A 22,933-nucleotide genomic window follows, 5' to 3' on the forward strand; every position below is an offset into this window, starting at 1 on the left:
TACCAATAGGTGCTAGATATAGGCCACCACCAGTATGCAGACATGCCAAACCCACAGGAAAAAAAACAAACAAACCAGAAATTGGGTTTGTTTTTGGCTTAATTGACTTGTGAGTTGCTAGTTTTGGCTTGTAGCTTCTTTTCTTTCATCTGCTCCTGGCAAGCAGGGGAAAGGGGGGTAAAGAGTCAGGGATGCACAATGGGCCCACCACAGTCCCAGACTGCAGACCCCGGGGATCTAGTCACTTAGGGCTTGTCTATACTTACGCGCTGGTTCGGCGGCAGGCAATCGAACTTCTGGGTTCGATTTATCGCGTCTTGTCTGGACGCGATAAATCGAACTCAGAAGTGCTCCCCGTCGACTCCGGTAATCCTGCTCGCGCAAGGAGTACGTGGAGTCGACGGGGGAGCCTGCCTGCCGGGTCTGGACCGCGATAAGTTCGAACTAAGGTACGTCGACTTCAGCTACGTTATTCACGTAGCTGAAGTTGCGTACCTTAGTTCGATTTGGGGGTTTAGTGTAGACCAAGCCTTAGTGTTGGGGTTCTTAGAGATTGGCTTGTTTTGGCCTTGTTTTTTTGGCTTATTGTAAAAGTTGCTGTGCTTATTTACTGTGTGAAAGTTGGCAACTCTACAAGCACAGGGCAGTCAGTGCTGGCAGCAATTCCAGATTAGTCTTTTAACAGCGCCTATGGCTAACTGGTAAGGGGCATCCATCCTTCTCAGCGGCAGCCCGAGAGCCACGAACATCCGCTCTGGTTACTGGGTCTTTAACAGCCACGACTGTAGTGTGCCTGGCTAAGGCGCCCCACGGGAAGGGTGACAGGAACCGCTGTGCTGCGGCTGTCTCACAGAGCCCGGCCCTCTCCGTGCTAATGGTGGGGCCCGGTACTGCACTCGGGTCCGGGACCGCGGCTTGGATGCCGGGGCAGCCCAGCTGAGGCGAGTGCGGCGTCGCTGCAGCCTCTGCCCCAGGGGAGCCTCTTGCAGGCTCGGGGGCCGTGCAGCGGTAGGGCAGCCTCAGCAGCTGGGCGTCGCGGCCAAGCCAGACAGGGGCCTCGGCTCCTCCTAGCAGGCTGGGAGCGAGCGGGCTGAGGGTGAAGGGCCCTAGGGCCGGGGTAGACGCAGCTGGGCTGGGAGCGGGGCACCAGGGCCGGGCCTCATGGTGAGGAGGCGGAGCAGGAGCCGGGATTGGGGGCCGCCCGTCTGCCCGGGGGGCGGGAGTGGCTGGCGGAGCAGCAGTAGCGGCGGCTTGGGCCGCAGGGAGGCGCCTGAGCGCCTGCCCCTGAACATGGCGGCGGCGGCGGCGGCTGCTTCTCCCGCGGGTGGCGGGGGCTGCTGCCCGGCCGGGCCCGGCGGCGGCTCGGTGCCCGTGCTCTTCTGCTTCTCGGTCTTCGCCCGGCCCTCGACCGTGCCGCACGGCGCCGGCTACGAGCTGCTGATCCAGAAGTTCCTGAGCCTCTACGGGGACCAGCTCGACATGCACCGCAAGTTCGTGGTGCAGCTCTTCGCCGAGGAGTGGAGCCAGTACATCGACCTGCCCAAGGGCTTCGTGGTCAGCGAGCGCTGCAAAGTGCGCCTGGTGCCGTTGCAGATACAGGTGAGACCCACCCCCGCTAGGGCCAGCTCCCGTCCCACAGCTTCCCGCCTTCTCTGTGCCTGTCTAGCTCGGAGTTACGGGCTCCCTGGAGCACGCGGGGGTGACTCTCACTCTCTGAGGTGCACGCCTCCCACCCTGTCTGCATGAATACACTCCCTGCATCTCTCAGCTTGCAGGGGCCCGCTTTGGGTTCCCCCTCACCGCCCATTCCTTTAAAGACTTTCCCGCTTCAGGTCTCCTTAAAACCCCACCCCCCTGGTGCTGGAACTAGGGGTGCTGGGGGTGTGGCAGCATCCCCTGGCTTGAAGTGGTTTCCATTATATACACGCTTCACAGTTTTGTTCAATGGCTTTTAGCACCCCCACTATAAAAATTGTTCCAATGCCCTTCCTGCCAGCCACCTTTCTCTCAGGCGCACACCCCTTTTCACACCCACTGTCTGCTTCTCTCTGAAGTCCACATACGCTGTTGAAACCCCCTCCTGTAGCCACCTTCTCTTATGTAACCTGCTCTAAAATTTCTTTTGGAAAATTAACGTTGAAGGAATATAATCCCAATTTCTCTTAACATGCATACATAGAATTCTATGTCCATAGTTGTGACCAGAGTTTAGGAATACGACTTATTAGCTCTTATCACTTTTATTGTTGCCCAAACAATTAAATGACAAATATAGTTATCCTCAAGAAATCTGAGCTTCCACATGTTGCAATAAATGTCTTTGTTTTAAAAATGACATAATATAGAATACAGGTTATAAAAATGATTGCATAGCAGTATCTGAGAGTGCCATATTTCCTGACAGTCTTTTAAATTGTAATAATGATTTGCAATGTCTGAGGGAAACTTCAGTGCAGAGTAAAAAAAGGGATTAGGCAAAATCTAAATCCATGAGGAAGCAATACAACAAACCTACATTTTATATTATACTGATGCATTTATATTATTAAGCCCGTAACCTAATGCACTTCACAGAAACACATGTATCTTACAGCCACCCTTGAATCTTGGTTTTATATTTAATGAATCAGACCATATTTTCCCCAAAGGTGGTACAATACATAAAACAGTAAACATTTGTCATTTGAAATAGACAACCTGGGCAATCTTTCTTTCAACTAAATTTGTGCTAAGGTGGAATTGAGGTTGGGGTCAGAGTTCAACATTGAAAACAAAGATTAATTTTTAATTACAAATTTTATTGTGCCAGAACTTTGTACCATTCACTACATGTCCCCAGTTTTATATTCAGTCCTGCTTCTGATAACACTGCTCTACAGCCAAAATGCTTCTGAAATAAATGTAGTCAAACTTTACTAATTCTGGGTCACTGAGAACGAAAATGATGCTTAAAATTGTTGATTGGCTCTAGTTTTCAAGATATGCTATTGGGTCAGTATATACGACCCTTGACTTGGGAATGGCGCAGGATAAGTGTGTTATAAAGGGAAGGGATCTCAATTTAAACCAGAAATAACTAAAATAAATCTTTGACTGGATCTATGACTAAATCTATGACTGGGTTTGGACCATACTTGCTTTTTAGGCAAAACAATGAACGATGCAATCTGAAGCTGGTTTTGCGTCATACATGATATGAATTGCATCATGTTATTCCTAGAAGTCATGGATGATGCAATCATAACGAAGCTTACATCACTCTGCTGAACAAATTGCCCTATATCAACTGTAGAAATCATACAGTGTCGTGCTCTCTTATTTGTCAGTGTTTGATTTTGCAAAGGGACACATTTCTGTTTAGCCAAAGTGAGCAGAGATGCCTCGTACTTGTGTGTACAGTGCAGATAACTTCTGCTATGTTTGTGGTGAAGTGACTTTTGCATCACAAAAGCGCAGTATAACCACTATGGTTAAGAAAGCCTATCACCTTTATTTTGGCTGCAAAATTGGAGATCAGGACAAGAGGTGGGCCCCACACATGCTTGTGCAACAAATCTTCGCCAGTGGTTGAACACAAAAGGAAATCTATGCCTTTTGCAGTGCTAATGATTTGGAGAGAGCCAACAGATCATACCAGCAATTGTTACTTCTGCATGGTGCCTCCAGTTGGGAAAGGTGTGTCAAAGAAGAAAAAGTGGACTGTGCATTATCCAAACATTCCATCAGCTATACGCCCAGTACCCCACGGAGAAGGACTGCCGGTTCCTGATGCACCAGAATCATTCTCACTTGAGTCAGACGAGGAAGAGGATGAAACTTCTGGTCCTGAACCATCAATGTCACAGGACCCACATTTTCTCCCATCCTCCTCTGAACCACTCCTCACAACACAAGGTGAACTGAATGACCTTGTCAGGGATTTGGAACTACCCAAGAGTAAGGCAGAGCTGTTGGGCTCCAGACTACAGCGGTGGAATCTCCTGGCAGGTGATGTTAGGGTTTCCATGTTCCGTGACCGTCAAAAGGATCTTGTCCCATTCTTCTTCATGGAAGGTGATCTTGTAGCCTGCAACAACATCGATGGTGTGACGGCAGCCCTCACGATCCAGATGAGTGGAGACTGTTCATTGATTCATCGAAGACGAGTCTTAAAGCTGTTTTACTGCATAATGGCAACGTTATGCCATCAGTTCCAGTTGGTCATGCAGTCCATATAAAGGAAACCTATGACAACATGAAACAATTTTTGAGGTGCATAAACTATGACCAACATCAGTGGCAGCTTTGTGGCGATTTGAAGGTTGTTGCTCTCTTGCTTGGTCTGCAGACTGGATACACAAAGTACTGCTGTTTTCTCTGTGAGTGGGATAGTCGTGCAAGAGATTCCCACTACAACAAGAAAGATTGGCCACTCCAACAGTCATTGGAGCCTGGGAGGAAAAGTGTTCAGCATCCACCATTTGTTGAATCAAGGAAGATTTTGTTACCACCCTTACACATCAAGATGGGTCTGATGAAGAACTTTGTCAAGGCCATCATTGACAAAACACAAGCAGCTTTCAAGGATCTCCGTGGAAAATTTCCAAGGTTAAGTGAAGCTAAGATAAAGGAAGGTGTCTTTGTTGGTCCTCAGATTCGTGAACTTCTTTGAGATGATGCATTTGACCATGCACTGCGTGGCAAGGAAAAGACGGCATGGAAAGCCTTCCAGTTAGTGGCAATAAATTTTCTCAGAAACAACAAGGCAGACAACTACAGGTTGTTGGTGGAAAACCTCCTCAAGGCATACAAAAGCCTTGGTTGCAACATGTCACTAAAGAGACATTTTTTTACACTCTCATCTAGATTTTTTTCCACTGAACTGTGGAGCAGTGAGCGATGAGCACGGCGAGCGATTTTACCTGGACATTGCAACAATGGAGAAACGCTATCAGGGCAAATGGAGCCCATCAATGCTTGCAGACTATTGCTGGACAGTGAGAAGAGATGCTGCATTTAATGAATACAAGAGACAAGCCAAGAAGCGCCGAGTAGACACTGAATAGGACTAAACTATGTACATAATAGTTTTTGCCTTTTGTTTCATAATAAATTTTATTTATATAACCCTTTTGCTGATTTTTAAAGTGTTACATAAACAGGACAGGTGAAATATTATCATGTAAAGCAACCATAAACACATGAAAAGACCTAGGTTTACAATTTATGATTAAAACTCTACTATCTACACAATGTACATAGACATAAAATGTAAAAACTTAAATATCTTAGAAACAGTAGCCAATCAGTTGTTTTAATTGTCATATTTGAATTCAGCACATCAAAATACATAATAAATAGCACATTTTATCTCTGAAGCAGACGACTTCTCAAAAATTGTAGACCAGTGTAAGTTATAGGATAGTAACTCACTGGTTTCATGGCAGACTGCTAGACAGATATAGTACATGTTTTTCATAGTAAGATATCTTCATGCATACCAGAGATTTATGCCAGTCGTGCTGTAATGACTGCATTCAGAACAGAATTGCCTTACTTTTCCCTTTTTCCAGTTTAGGGGGTTTTAAAACGTCAACTATTTTTTCAATAATGAAAATGTGAATTTTATATGGAGAGGAATGTTCAGGTTTTAGCTGTAGTCAATTAATTTTCCTCTGTCAGGCAGAAATTCTGGATGAGTTGGAAATACAATGTAAAAAATGAATAATTTTTATTATTCAGAATACAGCTATTCTTTGTATCACCAGACAATACTTATTGGAATGTTATTCATAAATTAGCCTTAATAATAGAGTCCTGTGCCCTAGCAGGTTATCAGGTCAGACTCCTTCTACCGCAGTGGCTCTCAAACTTTCCAGATTACTGTACCCCTATCAGGAGTCTGATTTGTCTTGCATACCCCCAAATTTCACCTCACTTGAAGACGACTTGCTTACAAAGTCAGACATAAAAATACAAATAGTGTCACGGTACACTATTACTGAAAAATGGCTTACTTATTTTTACCATATAATTATAAAATAAATGAATTGGAATATAAATATTGTACTTACATTTCAGTGTATAGTATAAAGAGCAATATAAACAAGTCATTGTCTGTATGAAATTTTAGTTTGTACTGACTTTGCTAATGCTTTTTTATGTAGCCTGCTGTAAAACTATGCAAATATCTAGATGAGTTGATGTATCCCCAGGGGTACACATACCCCTGGTTGAGAACCACTGCTTTACCTAGTAAATACCGTTCCCTACACCCAGAATGTTATGCATTTTTGGTATTTCCTTTAGTCATGTGTCAGAGACCCCTCTTAGTATCTGTTCTTTGTCTAATTAGATTTACCAAGTCTCCCAAGGAAGTGATGGAAACCTCATCATTTGATATAGTCCAACCTAGGCAAGAAAACATACTATGTGGAACAAACATTAACAGAAGGAGTGTCTAGAGTTCTAAATTATTTTCCATCCCCAAATTTACTGTATGTTTGGGGATAGAAAAAGACTTCAGTCATAACAGCCATACTGGGTCAGACCAAAGGTCCATTCAGCCTAGTATCTTGTCTACCGACAGTGGCCAATTCCGGGTACCCCAGAGGGAGTGAACCTAACAGGTAATGATCAAGTGATCTCTCTCCTGCCATCCATCTCCACCCTCTGACAAACAGAGGCTGGGGACACCATTCTTTACCCATCCTGGCTAATAGCCATTAATGGACTCAACCTCCATGAATTTATCTGTTATAACCCTGTGATAGTCCTAGCCTTCACAACCTCCTCAGGCAAGGAGTTCCACCGTTGACTGTGTGCTGTATGAAGAAGAACATCCTTTTATTTGTTTTAAACCTGCTGCCCATTAATTTTATTTGGTGGCCCCTAGTTCTTATATTATGGGAACAAGTAAATAACTTTTCCTTATTCACTTTCTCCACATCGCTCATGATTTTATATCTCTATCATATCCCCCCTTAGTCTCCTCTTTTCCAAGCTGAAAAGTCCTAGCCTCTTTAATCTCTCCTCATATGGGACCATTCCAAACCCCTAATCATTTTAGTTGCCCTTTTCTGGACTTTTTCTAATGCCAGTGTATCTTTTTTAAGATGAGGAGACCACATCTGTATGCAGTATTCAAGATGTGGGTGTACCATCGATTTATATAAGGGCAATAATATATTCTCCGTCTTATTCTCTATCCCTTTTTTAATGATTCCTAATATCCTGTTTGCTTTTTTGACTGCTACTGCACACTGTGTAGAGTCTTCAGAGAACTATCCACGATGACTCCAAGATCTCTTTCCTGTTTAGTTGTAGCTAAATTAGCTCCCATGTATGTATAGTTGGGGTTATTTTTTCCAATGTGCATTACTTTACATTTATCCACATTAAATTTCATTTGCCATTTTGTTGCCCAGTCACTTAGTTTTGTGAGATCTTTTTGAAGTTCTTCACAGTCTACTTTGGTCTTAACTATCTTGAGCAGTCATCTAGCCATTGTTAATTTAAAGTGACATTATACTGCTGAGTTGAAAAGATGAGGTCCTTTCCATGAAACTGACCAATGAGGTCTTTCTGTTTAAATTGAGTTAGACAAAATAGGCAGCTATATAGTGACAAGAAAAATACAGGATTTTAAGATTTGTTTAAATAATTTAAGGTGGCATTAATGACAAAGATAAGACTCCCTCCCCCACAAGTACAGGCCTCACTTCTGCAAAGACTTCTGCTGGTTGCGCCTTGTGTTGAAACCATTGACTGCAGTGGGATCCCCCACACCCACTTCTTAGCGGGGCCAGGCCATATCTTTTATCTTGAACTTGACATCCCTGCACACATCTCTTTGAAGAACTGGGCCATAATTTTTATCTTGACCTTGAAGAGTCAGTATTGTGATATCTGGTAATACATTCTTGTTAAACCTCATATACATCTTACTCAATTTTAGTCTAATGCAAACTTTCCAAATGCTGTCATTATGTGGATCACATTTTAGTACAGTAGCAGTCTCCTGGGCAGCCTGCCCTCTTATAGACTCATAGACTCTTATTGGTGATGCCATTACATCTCTGAGGTTTTTCATGTAATTGTTTAGATGAAAAGGTAAAATTAGAGCAGTATTTAATGTATCTTAGCTGTTTCTGAAAGTAATTTAGCAACTGGTAATGAAACATCACCACGTGACCAGCCAGCTCTGCTTGAACCACCAGCCAGTGCTCCCAGATCACACAGGTTGGGAACCTCTGGTCTAATACAATCACAATTACATGTTTTAGATTAACTAGGAAACACAAGACAAAGAAAAAAGTCCCTCATCAGCATGAGTGCGATAGGTGTCTAGTGCAGTGGTTCCCAAACTTTAACAACCTGTGAACCCCTTTCACTAAAATGTCAAGTATCGCGAACCCCCTCCTAAAAATAAATATTTCCAGGGATTTTCTCCTTTACCTGAGTATAAATTATAAAAGCAGTGATCTCAGAAATATAAAACTTGTTTTTGTGACGTGCTTATTACACACTATTTCTTATTAATTATTATTTATCATGTTAGTATTTTTATTACATTATGAAAACAGCAATACTCATCCAAGATCTCACTTTTGTAGCTTGTATTGCTTTGAATAAGCCTGTTATAAGACAAGGCTCCTATGTTTCATCAAGGAGTATCAGATGTGAAAAGCATGAAGGGATTTAAGAAGCCAACTCAAAGAGTTCCTCCCACACAAACATTTAGGTCTTGAGCAGTCCAGGCAAACAACGCACGTTACAACAAAGCTTAAACTTGTTCTTCATAATAATTTTAAAAACAATACTAGCTGCCTATTCATTTTAAAAACAGCCAAAAATATCCACCTCCCTTTCCATTTCTTATAAGGAGTCTTGAAGTTACAATCTCCTCAGTGTGATAGATATGCTTGCTTTGATCTGCTTAGCTCTTGGAAGTTCAGGGGCTCTAGGCTGCTGGCCCCATGCTTCCCGGGGTACCTAGGGACCGCTCTGGCTGCCATTAGGGATTTTTTTTCCTGAGAATCCCCTGTAACATTTTACGAACCCCAGTTTGGGAACCACTGGTCTAGTGCAACCACCCTCCCTAATATTTTATTTTAATAAAACAACTTTAGAAAAACCCCAATAACAACAAATGGCTGACTCCTTAACTTGTATAGTTTTATCATATGCATAGCCTAATCATCAGCCAATCAGATACCTCTTTCCATAAACTCATTGTAATTGTGATAGACATTTAGACATGGGGAGTGGAAGAGAAATTTGATTACTATACCAATTAATGCTCAAAAAGGGACAACACTGTATTGTTTCTTTTACTGAAATATTCAATTCCTTCCCACATCTCTCCGAAGTTCAGAAGGTTGTAAACTCACTCTGCATTAATTTTGTCTCTGCATGTTCTGTTCTGAAAGCTACTTTACACACTTCAGATTAGGATATGTCTATCAGGGAAACTTGCACTGGTGTACTTACACTGGTATACATACACTGATGTAAATTCCTAATGTAGACATGCTGCATTGATGCAAAATGGGGCGTCAGCCAGTCAAATTCTTAATTGTCTGCCAGTGGTTATACATAAGGCTGCAAGTATGTCACGGAAGTTGTGGATTCTGTGACCTCCGTGACTTCTGCAGCGGGCTACCGAGTCGGGCAGCCCCTGGGTCAGCAACAGCAGTTTGGGTGTGTGGGCTCAGGGCTAGGGACAGGGGGTTGGGAGTGTGGGGGGACATTTACCTCAGGGTGGGGGGCTCTCACTGTCATGGCCCAGCAGCTCCTAGGTGGTAGAGGGGCTGGAGGGGGGACCTCCATGCTGCCTGTACCCGCAGGCCCCACCCCGCAACTCACATTGGCTGCGGTTCCCAGGCAGTGGTAGCTGCGGCAGCTGGCGCTTGTTCCCCTCCACCACCTAGGAGCTGCAGGGATGTGGAGCTGGGTAGGGAGCCCCTGCCTGCTCTGCCAACCCTCCCCCTGCCAGCTTCAATTTTTATGCTTCAATTTCCTGTCTGTAAAATGGAGCTTCTACTTCCTATTTCACAGGGAAGTTGTCAAGGTAAATTCAATAATGTTTCTATATAGTGAATATAATAGAAAAGCCGGTGAGGAAATTAATAATTCTGTATTCAGTGAAGAATTTGCATGGTGTACAGTAAACAAAGCTTGGGACCACACATTGTATGAGGAGGAGAAAATGAAATCTTGAACAATTGCCTCATTCCCTGAGCACTGTCCATTATATGCACTGATGGATGTGGGCGTCCTGGAAGATGAAATAGTGTGACTATGCATCATACTGCCTATGCACAAGCATCCTTCATTCTGCATTTCCTGGCTTTTGGATGTTTGACTTTCCAGTTTTATAAATGGTAATAACAGAAACAAAGTATTTATAACAGAATATTGTCACAAGAGTAATGTCTTCTGCTGGCAAAAATGTTTTGGTTTTTGCCTTGACATTTATGTAGAAACCATTATTTTGTAACATTATTCTCTTCCATCACCCAGTCAAGAACTCTGCACATCACAGTGCTTTACAATACCTCAAAAATAGTCTTAAAAACTCATCATTATAGTAACCTATGTGAAATTAGCCTTCGTGCAGCCCTTAGTGTCCATTACACTACTGGTGCTATTTGCAGAGGACAAAGAGTAAATTGACATGTAAAACAAGCGATCATCTTGCTCCTACGGGTGGTCCTTCCAACTCTGCATTCCAATACAATGTGGCCAAACTTACACTGCTGCTAATCATGAAATATATGTTCAGTTGTTTGAAGGCTCCAGCCTCCATACTGTTGTATTTTAGTGCTGATAAAACATACTATTTTAAAAGCTGAACTGTAAGGAAAAAAACGCCAAACAAAATAAACCAATGAACCTTTTTAATTCTTCATTCCATCTCCTTCCCCTAATCCCCTTTAGGAATATCAGGCTCTTGCTGTTCTCTTGGTGGAGGTGGTCCCCAGCAAGATCTTGAAAAGACCTGATGTCACATGATACTGTAACCTGATGCAGCTCTCTTGGCCCATCTAGAATAGCCACTTCTAGATCCCTGCCTAGAATATGGTTTAAAATGGCTAGGTTATCAAGTTACACACACCTTTAAATCCTAGTCTAGACAAGACCTAAGTATTAGAGAGTAGTTGGTTTTTCAGATTCATTCAAGCTTTGGCCTCCGAGGGTATGTCTCCACGGCAGTAAAACAGCCCTACCTGGCCTGGATCAGCTATCTCAGGCCAACCATGGGAATTTTATTGCAGCATAGACATACCGTAAGACTACTATTTGTATAAAGTGTTACGTCACTGTGGACTGCACTAACACCACACATTAATTTCACAAAGGTCACCATATATTCTGTTTCTAAATCAACTTTGGGGAATCATTATACATTTAGAATATTACCATTAAGAATCAGTATATCTACCCCTGTTATGGAGAAAATTGGGGAGGGTGAGGGTCTGATGAGCTTGGCAGCGGAGGTGCTGCCCAAGTAACGTCACCATTCCTCTTACAAACATCTGGCCAAGATTCTCCAGCAAAGAGAAGGAATTGAGGACCAAACAGTCTTGATATTTCATATTTGAAAGATGAAATACAAAAATATTTAGAAAAAGCTTGAAGCAATTTTTAGAATCATAAAGAAGCAGAAAAGGATGCATACACATTTTGGTTTTCCTTTGCTGTTCATCTTTACAAAAGTAAACTATATGAAAGGTTGCCCAACTATGTTTCACTATTCACAGAACAATTACTTACGCAACTATAAACTACTTTAAAATAAACCTAAATTAGTTCTATTGCACAGGGTCAAAGTGTAGACTTTTATGTGTAATTCAAAATTAAAGTTACAGATTTACCTAAATGAGTGTAGCATGTTCATGGAACTAAAACAATATGGAATTCTGCATGAAATATCAAACATGAACAAGGTGTTTCCTACAGATTAGTGATACACCATTATGTAGTCTGGGACCCAAACACAGGTCACCTTTGAATTTTTATTATCTGGCATTTCCCCCTCTTCCAGATTTAAGAACGCTGCTTCTATGTTTTTACCTCATGATCTTTATATTGAGCTTGCATTACAATTTAAACAAAATTTTTAAAAACACACATTTTTAAAAAAATATTGGAAGTAACAAAACAAATAACTTTTCCAAACATTTTACTTTCACGTGGCATTTTTTTTTCCTCATCCTTTATCTGTACTTTTGTCAATCCCAGATCTTCTGAACAGGAACCTTTTTCTTCTCCATTTGTATTATCATTTACTCTTTACTGCACTAGCACCTCAATAAAGAAATATATTTTTATGTAACTTTTTAGCTTTTTAAAAAAGAAAAGGCAAAACCAAATTATGGGCAATTGCACATGAGATGAATGAGTTTGTTTAAAAAGCTTTTGAATCTTTTTAACTCCTGTGTTCAGCCATGCAATAACGAACCAATTCCTGCTACAATATATGCAGTCACAATTGAAGTAAACCTTTAAAAATGATCTTACTAGAAAGGTACAAGGTATAAAAGTAGCCAAAATAAACAATGAAAGAGAAAAATAGATACGGAAAACTGCAATATCTAAGTATACTGCATTTTTTGATTAATTGGGTTTCTTACCTAAGTCTTGAAAATATTAAAATCAACCTTTTGTATATGAGGAACTATCAAACAATCCGACTAGTATAGTTTCCAGGTAATATTTAAATAGTTGATGACTTGCGCATTAGAAGACTTCACTGCAAGATTCTTTTAAATTTGCATTAAAAATAAATACAAAATCTATGTGAACATTAATAGTCTAGTCTTTTTCACATACATGAAAAACCTCAGTTAATTTATTTTCAGTCTAAAATCCACACAAGGGAAACTTGGGAAATTATTTTTATTTTTATTCAGCTCCACTGATGGCAGCTATGCTGGGGAGTCCCGCTATACATCTATCGCGGTGAAAGGCCCACACAAACAGGAGATATTCACTATACTGTGGAACCAAAGAAAATGAATACATACAAAGTATATAGAAAGAGAATTTTATTTTAAACTTTCAGTTATATTACTTTTAAGTTTTAAATTTTAACATTAGTAGGTAAAACAGTTTTGTGAGAAGTTTAATGAAGTAATGTCCCTTTAGTTGTGGTTGCAGAATTGTATATATTTTTGTCAAAAGATCAAGATCCTGTGACTAGCAGTTATATTTTAAAGTATACAAGTCTCATTGTGTATTTAAACTGTCCTGAGTGCATCTCTCACTTGATAAAACTGTGGATTCCTGTTGGTTACTGCAACACTGCTGTATGTCTGGGTCAATATTTAATTGATTGCCACATGTTAGTTTTAAAAACAAATGAACAAAATAAAAAAATCCTTAAACATCCTTTCCCCTCTAATTTTGTTGTTCTTCAGTATGCATTCAACCCACACCTTGGCAGAGTTTTTAAAAACTATTTTCCATTCCAGAAATCTCCTTATTTTTTAATAATCAGTTAAAAATGTAATTGAATTAAAACTGTGATGTTAAATCTGTATTTTTGTTTTCAGATAACTACATTAGGCAACCTGACACCTTCAAGCACTGTATTCTTCTGTTGCGATATGCAAGAAAGATTCAGACCTGCTATCAAATATTTTGGTGATATCATCAGTGTAGGACAACGATTGGTAGGTTTACTAATTTTTCTCCCCCTCCCCTCCCCTCCCCCCCACTGCAGTAACGACAAAAATCTTTGCTAATTGTCATCAATGCACAGATACTACTGGTGTCTTATAGAGGCCAGATGTAAATACTATACGTTCACTCCTCTCATGCTTAAATAACTATTTTATTCTCGTGGATTTGTTTTTCCTTGCAGGTCCAGGGTGCACGGATTTTAGGAATTCCAGTCATTGTGACAGAACAGTATCCCAAAGGCCTTGGAAGCACCGTGCAAGAAATTGATTTAACAGGAGTTAAACTTGTGCTTCCAAAAACAAAATTTTCTATGGTATTGCCAGAAGTAGAAGCTGCCTTAGCGGATATTCCTGGAGTCCGCAGTGTTGTCTTGTTTGGAGTAGAAGTATGTACTTGTTTGTTATAGTACTGTATTATTACTGTAGTATGGTTGAAAATGTGTCTATATATTGATGTCTACGGAAAGCTGTGTAATAGTCCAGATACCACTTAAAGGTTAAATTGTTTGTGATCATTTCAGTTGTTCAGAGCGGATAATCTCGTAAGATACTTAGATACTTATAAATTGAGTTTACAAGGTCAGATCTTGCAATTATGCAGTTTGCATTCAAAACTCCCATTGAATTAATTAGTAATTTAATGTTTAGGAAAATTATAGGATTGATCCCTAATTTAATCTTGTACTGTAGTTCCAGGTAATCCTGTAAATACTTTTATAATGCTGGTATTTTTCTGACAGACTCATGTGTGCATCCAGCAAACAGCGTTGGAATTGGTTGGCAGAGGTGTGGAAGTTCACATTGTAGCAGATGCCACCTCATCAAGAAGTATGATGGACAGGATGTTTGCTCTTGAGGTAACATGCATAGATAGACTTTCTTCTACACCTTGGTTCTATATTTGGTTCTCTTATTGTTACAAACCATTGAGAAAGTCACAAGCATTACAGCAAGTGAATAACTCAGTGAGAGGTGTTAGTTATGTAGTCATCCACAGAATAGGTCACCAAGCAACAGGAGGGCCAGGATTTTTTAAAAAACTTAAATATTTTGGTGACGTGTCTACATGCAGAGCACTGGGTTGGGGACATCACATCAGAATTTGGGAGCTTCTCATGAAATGATAGACATTCTACAAACTACTGACTTTTCGTGGCCCCTTGGGTAACCTTGTAAGACCGAATTCTCTATGAAACTCTATAAAAATACTATACAACTTTTTATAGTTCAGAATGGTATTTTGCTCGGCATGCTACTGTTGTTGCCCCTTTATACTTTGAAGTGTGTTTCAGTTCTGAAGCGCCTTCTAATGTGCCAAAAAAAAAAAAAAAAGGCAGCAGCAAATTCAGTAAAACTCCTATTTGCCTCTAAGGAGCCTAAAAAGCTTTAAATTCCATATTTTTAAAAAGTTTCATTATCACAATTAGAAAAATTCTGGTAGTCCAACTGAATATGTTACAAATGTTGCAGAAGTGACAATACATAAAGCTAGAAAATTTTAAAAGTGCAGCTGCATTTCATACACAACTTCATGGTGGTTTTATGGAAAACAAGTACTCTAACTAGCTTGCAAGCTTAATTGTTGTGTTAAAAATCCAAGATGGAAAAGAGAACTGTATCTGCACTAAACATGGGAATTTTTGCTCTGGATTTTAGCAGAATAGTTGAAAATTAAACTGTTAAAATGAACAATAATTCCATAACTTTGTGCCGGTCACATAGAAGCAAAAAAGGAGTTGCACCCCTTCTATGTCTAATAAAACTTTAGAGCTTAAGGAAAGTCAACAGTATTGAGCATTTGCTAAAAATGCAGTAACTCTGATTAAGTGTGAGCTTAATGAAATCTGCCACATAATGCATATGACGCACAAGGACTACTGTCAGCAAAATAAGTCACAGTCTCCTCTGGAAACTAATGCATTACTATTGCTTAATATGTTTAGCAAGAAAAGAACCACAATTTTGGTGGTTTTGCTGTTGCTGTACATTTGCTTAGAACAAACAGCACATCTTTCATGTGTGCATGCGCGCACACACAAATCACAGTTCTGTGTATTGTAATAGATTTTGAATTACCCTGGACAAGTCTTGGATTTTGTCCAGTCAAAATGGATCCATTATAATTATAAAAAAAAGTAGATAGCTGCACTCACTCAAAACTCCTAGAAGGGCACTTGAGATAAATTAATTGGTTCTAGATAACATTTTTTTTTTTTTTAGGCGTTTGGGGTAAATGTCTGCAGTTCTCAAAATGTAGTTCAGAAAGCACTTGCTGGTTCTTTGTGGAGAGCTGACAGTTTACATGTTACTGGCTCCTCTTCACTCCAGCCACCTCTACAAGCTTTTAGTTGCTATGAAGAGCCTATATTAGGGCAGCTGCTTAATATTATAGGGGAGAGGAATTAAATGCTGCCCCCCAGGGACCATGGCTGGGGAAATGGGGACCAGAAAACAGGAAGGCATGTACAGGAATGTTGTATGATCATGGAACTGATTGTCTTAAGATGTGCTCCATGATTTCAAAAAAATTGATAACCCCTGGTTTAGACTAAATACACCATAGGAAGAAATATTTAAAGCCTTCAATTTTTTCCCTCTTTCACTGGATTTATAGGTTAAAGTTACCTATCCCATAGGAGAGGTGGTAGACTTAATTCATTAATATGTGTTGCTTCAGATATGCTTGCAAGTCTTTGAGATCCTCTAGTAGAGGGTACTATAGAACTACAAGCTATTATGTAGATACTTTAATACAATTTGATTCTAAATTATTGGTGTACAGTGCATTTAAAATTTTCAAATTAGACCCATATACACATCAGAATGATTGTACTCTGTATAATGAGACACATTCTGGCATGAAACAGGAATAGTTCTTCACTCTATCCAATGTTAGTGTCAACCTTTTTTTCTGCTGCCCTCAGCCCTGTTTACATTCCTCCACTCTGTGCAGATTACTCCTTCCTCATGATGGGGTATATATGGTGACTGCCCTGTAATGTTTATATTCTGACCAAGGAGAATCCTGCATGAAACCTGAGTGTAGCCAGAACTGAGGAAGACCACTTTTATCCCATGGTCTCCTCTTTTGTTGTTACTTCTCATATATATATATATATATATACAAATACATGTAGCCCCATTTAGAATTCAATCCTGCATGTTGAGATATTTTTGTCATCATGAAGAAAGCTCTAAAAGAAAATTGTTTTACAATAAGTTAGGTTTTTGTTATGCTTGAACAAATATAAGTACTCAGTTAAGTTGCCGACATAAGTGGTAGTGTGTACAAGCCCTAAGGCTATGTCTACACTACAGCTTATGTCAGCAGCATGTATGTTGTTCGGGGTGTGAATAAACCACCACCTGAGTAACATAAGTTACACCAACATAAGCGACACTGTGGACAGCGCTATGTCAGTGGGAGAGCTCGTGGATGTGGTTTTATCGTGCCAATGGGAGAGCTCTCTCCTGTTGGCATACAGCGTCTTCACCAGACACGCTGCAGCAGCGAAACTGCAGCTCTGTACATGTAGACATGTCCTAAGTCTTTTCCCAAAACATTTAATAGCCCATTCTATGGAAAAAACAGTTCCTCCTCTTGGGCTAAAGAGGTTAATGGTTTCCTAAAAGCGATCTGCAAAGCTAATGGTTAGGTCATTTACACTTTTACTAGCCATTATAGAGAAGAGGCATATACCTTTGCATATGCTACTTTCAGAACCCTTTAAGCCCACAAGATAGTGACCATTATGCCTCAACTCTTCACAAGGTGAATTTTACCCTCAGCATTTTCTTCTCTTACAGAAATACATTTAACAGCCCACTCTCAGTTGCTGTTCTGTTTTAATGACACATGCGTTACTGACATGAACACAGATTTCAGCTATACTTCTGAAATGTAGTTCTGGTAGTGTTTTATCATTTGCATTTTTTGGATAAGGATTTTTGTTTTCTTTTAAGTGTGAGTGAGTCTTCTCTTTTTCCCTAGCCAGTTTTCATTCCATTCCAGCTTCCATTTGTAACTTTTTCCTACTAGTTAGTGCTCTGATAATCATTTTGGGATTTTAACAGGAGCCTCAAGTCCACCGGTTTGGCGCTTAAATTCTGCTATTTCATTTGCTGCTTGTATCTGTTTAAGTATATGACCCAGAGAAAATGTATCTGTTGTTGTTAGATACTGAACATTTCCACTGAGAAATACTCTACCAAACATTACCAGTAATGTATTTTAAAATCTTTAACTGTGCTATGCATATTCTGTTTAATTTAAAATATGTGTGACCGTCATGTGGATTAAAGTTGTTATATATGCGGACAATGCACTGCTTTTTTGCAATTTAAGATTAAAACTTGCAGCCGTGTTCTCATGCAGAAAGTATTAACTTGAAGGAAACAATCTGCATTTGTCCATTGTTTTACAAACTACATGCTTACTGCATAAGGTATGACGCTTAACTAAAAATAGTGATTTCCCTCATACAAAGATTACTACAATAATGTGGGGGATATGAATATAGGGATGCTTATCCCACAACTGCCTAATCTAGCTACCAAGGGGTAAAGATCCCAACCCCTCATAATAGGTTAGGGTACTTTTTTCCTCCACTGCTCACAATACAGGCTAAATATAAGCTTTGCATTGTTAATGAAAATTATTGCTGTCTGACTAATGTGAGTGAATTACAGTCAACAGCTAAGGCTTGTAAAAGAGTCTTCCTCTTTTACTTTCACGAGACTATACTGTGCCCTGGAACCAGCAATCTCATGAACAGGGTATTGGATAGTATCTAACAACCTCTGAAAAAGGAAATTCATCTTCAGTAGCAGCTAACTTATTTTCTTTATAATAATGCGTCTTACCTACATAGCATCTTTTATCTGAGGATCTCAAATTTTTAAAAACTGGATGAGATAAGCTTTTCAAAACCACTGTGTTGTCGGAAGGCATGTAATCCTCACTTTATGTATGGGAAAACATTCACGTAGAGGGAAGTAACATGCTTAAATTCACATAGAAGATCTGAACTGGAGAAAGAAACCCTTCTGAATACAATGCTTTAATCCAAGACTGTCCTTCCCCCTAATATTCCATAATAAAATGGAATTGACTTTCTCCTTCCCCCACCCCTCTTAATTCTCACCGGCCTCCTGGTTTTATCCTTCCCATTCATAAATACTGGGGGCAAAACAGCACAGGTTTTATTGTTTAGTGAATATTTTAAAAGTATTCTCCATTTGGTATATTGTATGTGCTTATCCACACTTGCAAGGATCTCACCTTTTTCTGTCTCTGTTCTTTTCTCTTTTAGCGTCTCGCTCGCACTGGAATAATAGTTACCACTAGTGAGGCCATCTTGCTGCAGCTGGTAGCTGATAAAGATCATCCAAAATTCAAAGAAATTCAAAACATCATTAAGGCAAGTGCTCCAGAGTCAGGGCTCCTTTCCAAAGTATAAAAAGGGCTTTTTGAAAGAGCAGCACATTGTCATCTTTAAGGAAGAACTAAAGTTGTAAACAGACACGCGTGCACACTCTCATACCAGCTTCAGTAGAAATATAAAACTAAAAATTGGCGTATTTGTGCTTGCCTTAGAAATATTTGTCTGGGTGCCAGTGTGTTCTGTTTAATCACAGCTGTCAAAGACATTGAGTACCATGAGATGCTTTTATTGTCAGATTTATTTATTTAAAAAAAACTTAACAGAGGTGCCTGTTAGTCTGTACTGTATCCACTGATTGTTACACTTCTCCAAAAAGTGCACATTTCTGTGAAATCTCTCTTGATTGTTCACTTTGTAAAAGTGTACTGTGATATTCTGCTTCAGTTTTGTATTGATCGAGGTAAATGTGATGTGATAATATGCTTTAACTTTGTGCATAAATTAAACTATTTTAATAGAGAATTTCAATAGTATAAAATAGATGGTCTACATGTTTACATTGTTTGTCTGTCTGTCTTTTAGAATAAAAGCTAAATGCTTTGCTTATTCAGTAGACAAGCCAAGTAGCTCAAGCAACAATCTAGGCTTAATTATTTTGGGTGGCTGAAGTGGACTATGTTGATTATTCCAGATTTTTGACTCCCTAATCCTGTTTTAATGTTCTGTACTTCAACTACAGGTTCCAGGAAGCAATCATTGGGTCACTGCCCCTTTCAAAATTATAAAGAAATCTGTCAATTTGTTAATGAGATGATCTGAAAGATTGGTTTATAGTAATTCACAGCTAGTGGGAGACTACTAGCATTTAAAATTGAAAAAAAAATCTTAAACTCTTTCAGTTTCAATTACTAAAGGCTAATTATTTCTAGAAATGTCCTTGGATTTTTTTTAATCCTTGTATGAGTAGATTTAATAAACTCCATCTGGTTTTTGCATTAAGCCAAGCAAGCCCTGAAAAAAATAATCAACTTTTCTAGTCTGTTGTAGACTTCTGCAGCACTGATGTTGGAATTTGATTGGAATCTAGCCTAAAAGCGTAATTTAAAAAGGGACATCTGTAACTTGTTGCTATATATTTTGTAGCTGGAACTTTAACACGATTGTTCCTCTTGAAGGCACCTTCTTCATGTTCAAATGGGTTAAAAAATGTTACATAATGATCACAACAAGTATGTAACTTTAGAACCTTTAAGGTGGTTTTTTGTTTGTTTTTTAAGTAGATGGAAACAAAATATTGAACACTGCTCTTTTGGGTATAAAACTAATTACAGTAAATGTATTGTTTGAAATGATTTATTTTCCCCACAAGATGGCTCTAAAATAATTGTATAACCTTTATATGTTTAAAGCAAATAAAATGTTAACATTTACTGTCTCTCTTACTCTTGTGGTATTTGTGGAATGGAGAATCCTAAAAGCTATTATTTACCATAGCTCTTATTCTAGATTGTGCTGCCTGTAAAATTTCCATAGATGTCATGGAAATTTGGTGCAAAGATTAAGAGCAGAGTGTGGCCTAATAGCTTTGCTTATGTTATTGAGATAACTTATTTTGTGCTCTAAAATTTGAAGAATGATCACCACTCTTGTGGCTCGAGGCAGGAAAGGGAGAAGAAAGGAAGAGTTGAAGAAGCCATTGTTCCATATCACTGACCTACTTTTACCTTATTTGGGGGGGGGGGAGGGCTGCTTTATTAATCATGCTGTATAGCAGAGTAAAGTCCACTTATATAAATCAACAGCTGTGCACAAAAGTACTATAAATATCTCATGAAATATTATTCTGTTTCTTCAGTATTTGTACATTTATATTACCTGTGGTAGTGAGGAGGGGGAAATTTCCAACAATATCTTTTATGCATATAAATTTTTGGAGAGATGTTGCCACCTTCCAGAGCACCATATTTTATGTTGGAAACACAAGCAGGTATTTGTAGTTGATTGTTAGTAAAACCAAACCATTGGAGCCACACTGCCAGGATGAGCCACAGGGACCCTAGAACCTGAGCAGTATCTCCTCAATCTCCAGCAGAACTCAGAGATCCATAAGTTTTGTGGACTGGATCCATTGTCTGTGTGCCAGGGTTTGGGGGAAACTAAACCCTCTCCCCTTCCCACAGATATATTGGAGGAAAAACTTTTTCCCTATGAGAACTCCACAGAGATTTCCTTTCAATGGATCCCATCCCAATGATTTTACCACAAGAGAGGTCAATCAGGAATAATAAAAGAAAACACTAAAGAGGATCCTTATAAACTAATTCATATTACCAACTATGCCTATTTGTACCTAGTATATACTTGCTGAATTTATAGATTTCGCCTTTTAAAATGTTAATTTTTAAAAGCCCCCACTTATGTTTTTTCCTAAGTTTAAAAAAACCCATGCAAAAGCATACTGAGTGATAGCGTCATATAAATGAGTACTTGCGTGTGAAGTGAGGCACAAGGTGAATCAAATTGCTGTCTTTCACTTGAGACTTGTTAATCAGCACAATTGGATTGTCTGGCATGTCTTAGTGAGATTCTAAAACTGATTAAAAAATTCATTGTCCAATTTTGTGCCTAGGGGAACAAAAATGAGAAGAAAATTTTGCCCTAATTTCTTCATGCAGTTACTCAGCTGCACTATTCTGTTCTCCATGCATCTGTGGATTGTTGGTTGACATTAATAGACATATTTGCAGAGTAAAATATCAAAGATGAAGGAGTAGGAAAGGAGGTCTAAGGACTTCGTTATTTTCAGAGGTGCTGAGCTTCCGCAGTTCCCTCTGAAAATCAGGCTCTACACCTCTGGCAGGGATGCACAACAAAAATGTCACCTTTGATTTTAGTTTTAAAAGCTTGATGAACTATATGGTTTTTAAATGTTACTTCCTCCCTTCTTTCAAACGCAACATTGTATTGCCATTCATTTATCTTCTCCCCCCCACAAATGATTTGTCAAATTATTTTTGTAACTGAAATCTTTCAGCCCAAGCTGTTTGTTGCTGTTCACAAAATGATACTTGCCCAGCTATTTAATCTAAGATATTTTTAGCATAGCTATTAGTGTGAAATGGAAGAGTCAAGCCATGAGATAAAACACCTACTTGAAAAAACTGAACTGTGTCATAAGGCTAAAGCATAGTCATGGAACAATAAAAGCTAATCACAGTCCAGGCTTTTTAAAGCCCACTTCATAATTTTCTAATGGTCCTTGTATTCGATGTAAAAATACATATGATCCTTTAGCCTAATTTTTTATTAAAACAAGTCTATACTGACCTAATACTATCTTCTGTAATAAAAAGATCCCACAATCTAATTAGTCAGAAAGTTATAGTTTTACCTAAATGAATGACCATGAACCAATTGGAGTGTGAGGCTACACAAAACTACCTTCTTAACTGTTCCTTTATCTGGCTGGATAATACCATTATTCTAAGCATTACATAAACTGTACATCTGAGCCAATGTATAGGACAGATCTGGCAATCTGAATAATATATATATGAAAACATTTCATAGTGATTTACCTGCCCTGATGAGCTTACACACTAATACATATTCAATAAATCTGCTACCTTAATGATTTTCAAGGCTTGATTTGATCCCTTGGGCAAAGTGTGTAGCGTGTACCCCCTATGTCTGAGGGCAAATTCACCACTAGGTGCATACACCACAGACTGGGTGAGCAGCTTTAAACTCCAGTTAACTGGCTTCATGCAGACAGCAGAGGTTGCAGGTGGGCTTTCTGCTACAAAATTCCCATAGCTTGTGTTTTGCTGGCAGAAGAGAATGTGATCCAAAAAACCCAAATTAGAATTAGTGATTTCAATG

General features: G+C 39.4%; 1 protein-coding gene across 1 annotated transcript; it reads left to right on the forward strand.

Annotated features, from left to right (window-relative positions):
* The first annotated feature begins 1,041 nt into the window (after window positions 1-1,041).
* On the forward strand, window positions 1,042-20,486 carry ISOC1 (isochorismatase domain containing 1). Its single transcript, XM_005303065.5, has 5 exons — window positions 1,042-1,599; window positions 13,539-13,658; window positions 13,850-14,053; window positions 14,408-14,524; window positions 18,980-20,486. The coding sequence occupies exons 1-5, from the start codon at window positions 1,162-1,164 to the stop codon at window positions 19,124-19,126; spliced, it is 1,026 nt and encodes a 341-aa protein (XP_005303122.3). The 5' UTR covers window positions 1,042-1,161; the 3' UTR covers window positions 19,127-20,486.
* The last annotated feature ends 2,447 nt before the right edge of the window (window positions 20,487-22,933 follow it).

Source organism: Chrysemys picta, chromosome 6 (assembly GCF_011386835.1).
Source record: "Chrysemys picta bellii isolate R12L10 chromosome 6, ASM1138683v2, whole genome shotgun sequence".
Classification (NCBI taxonomy): Eukaryota; Metazoa; Chordata; order Testudines; family Emydidae; genus Chrysemys; species Chrysemys picta.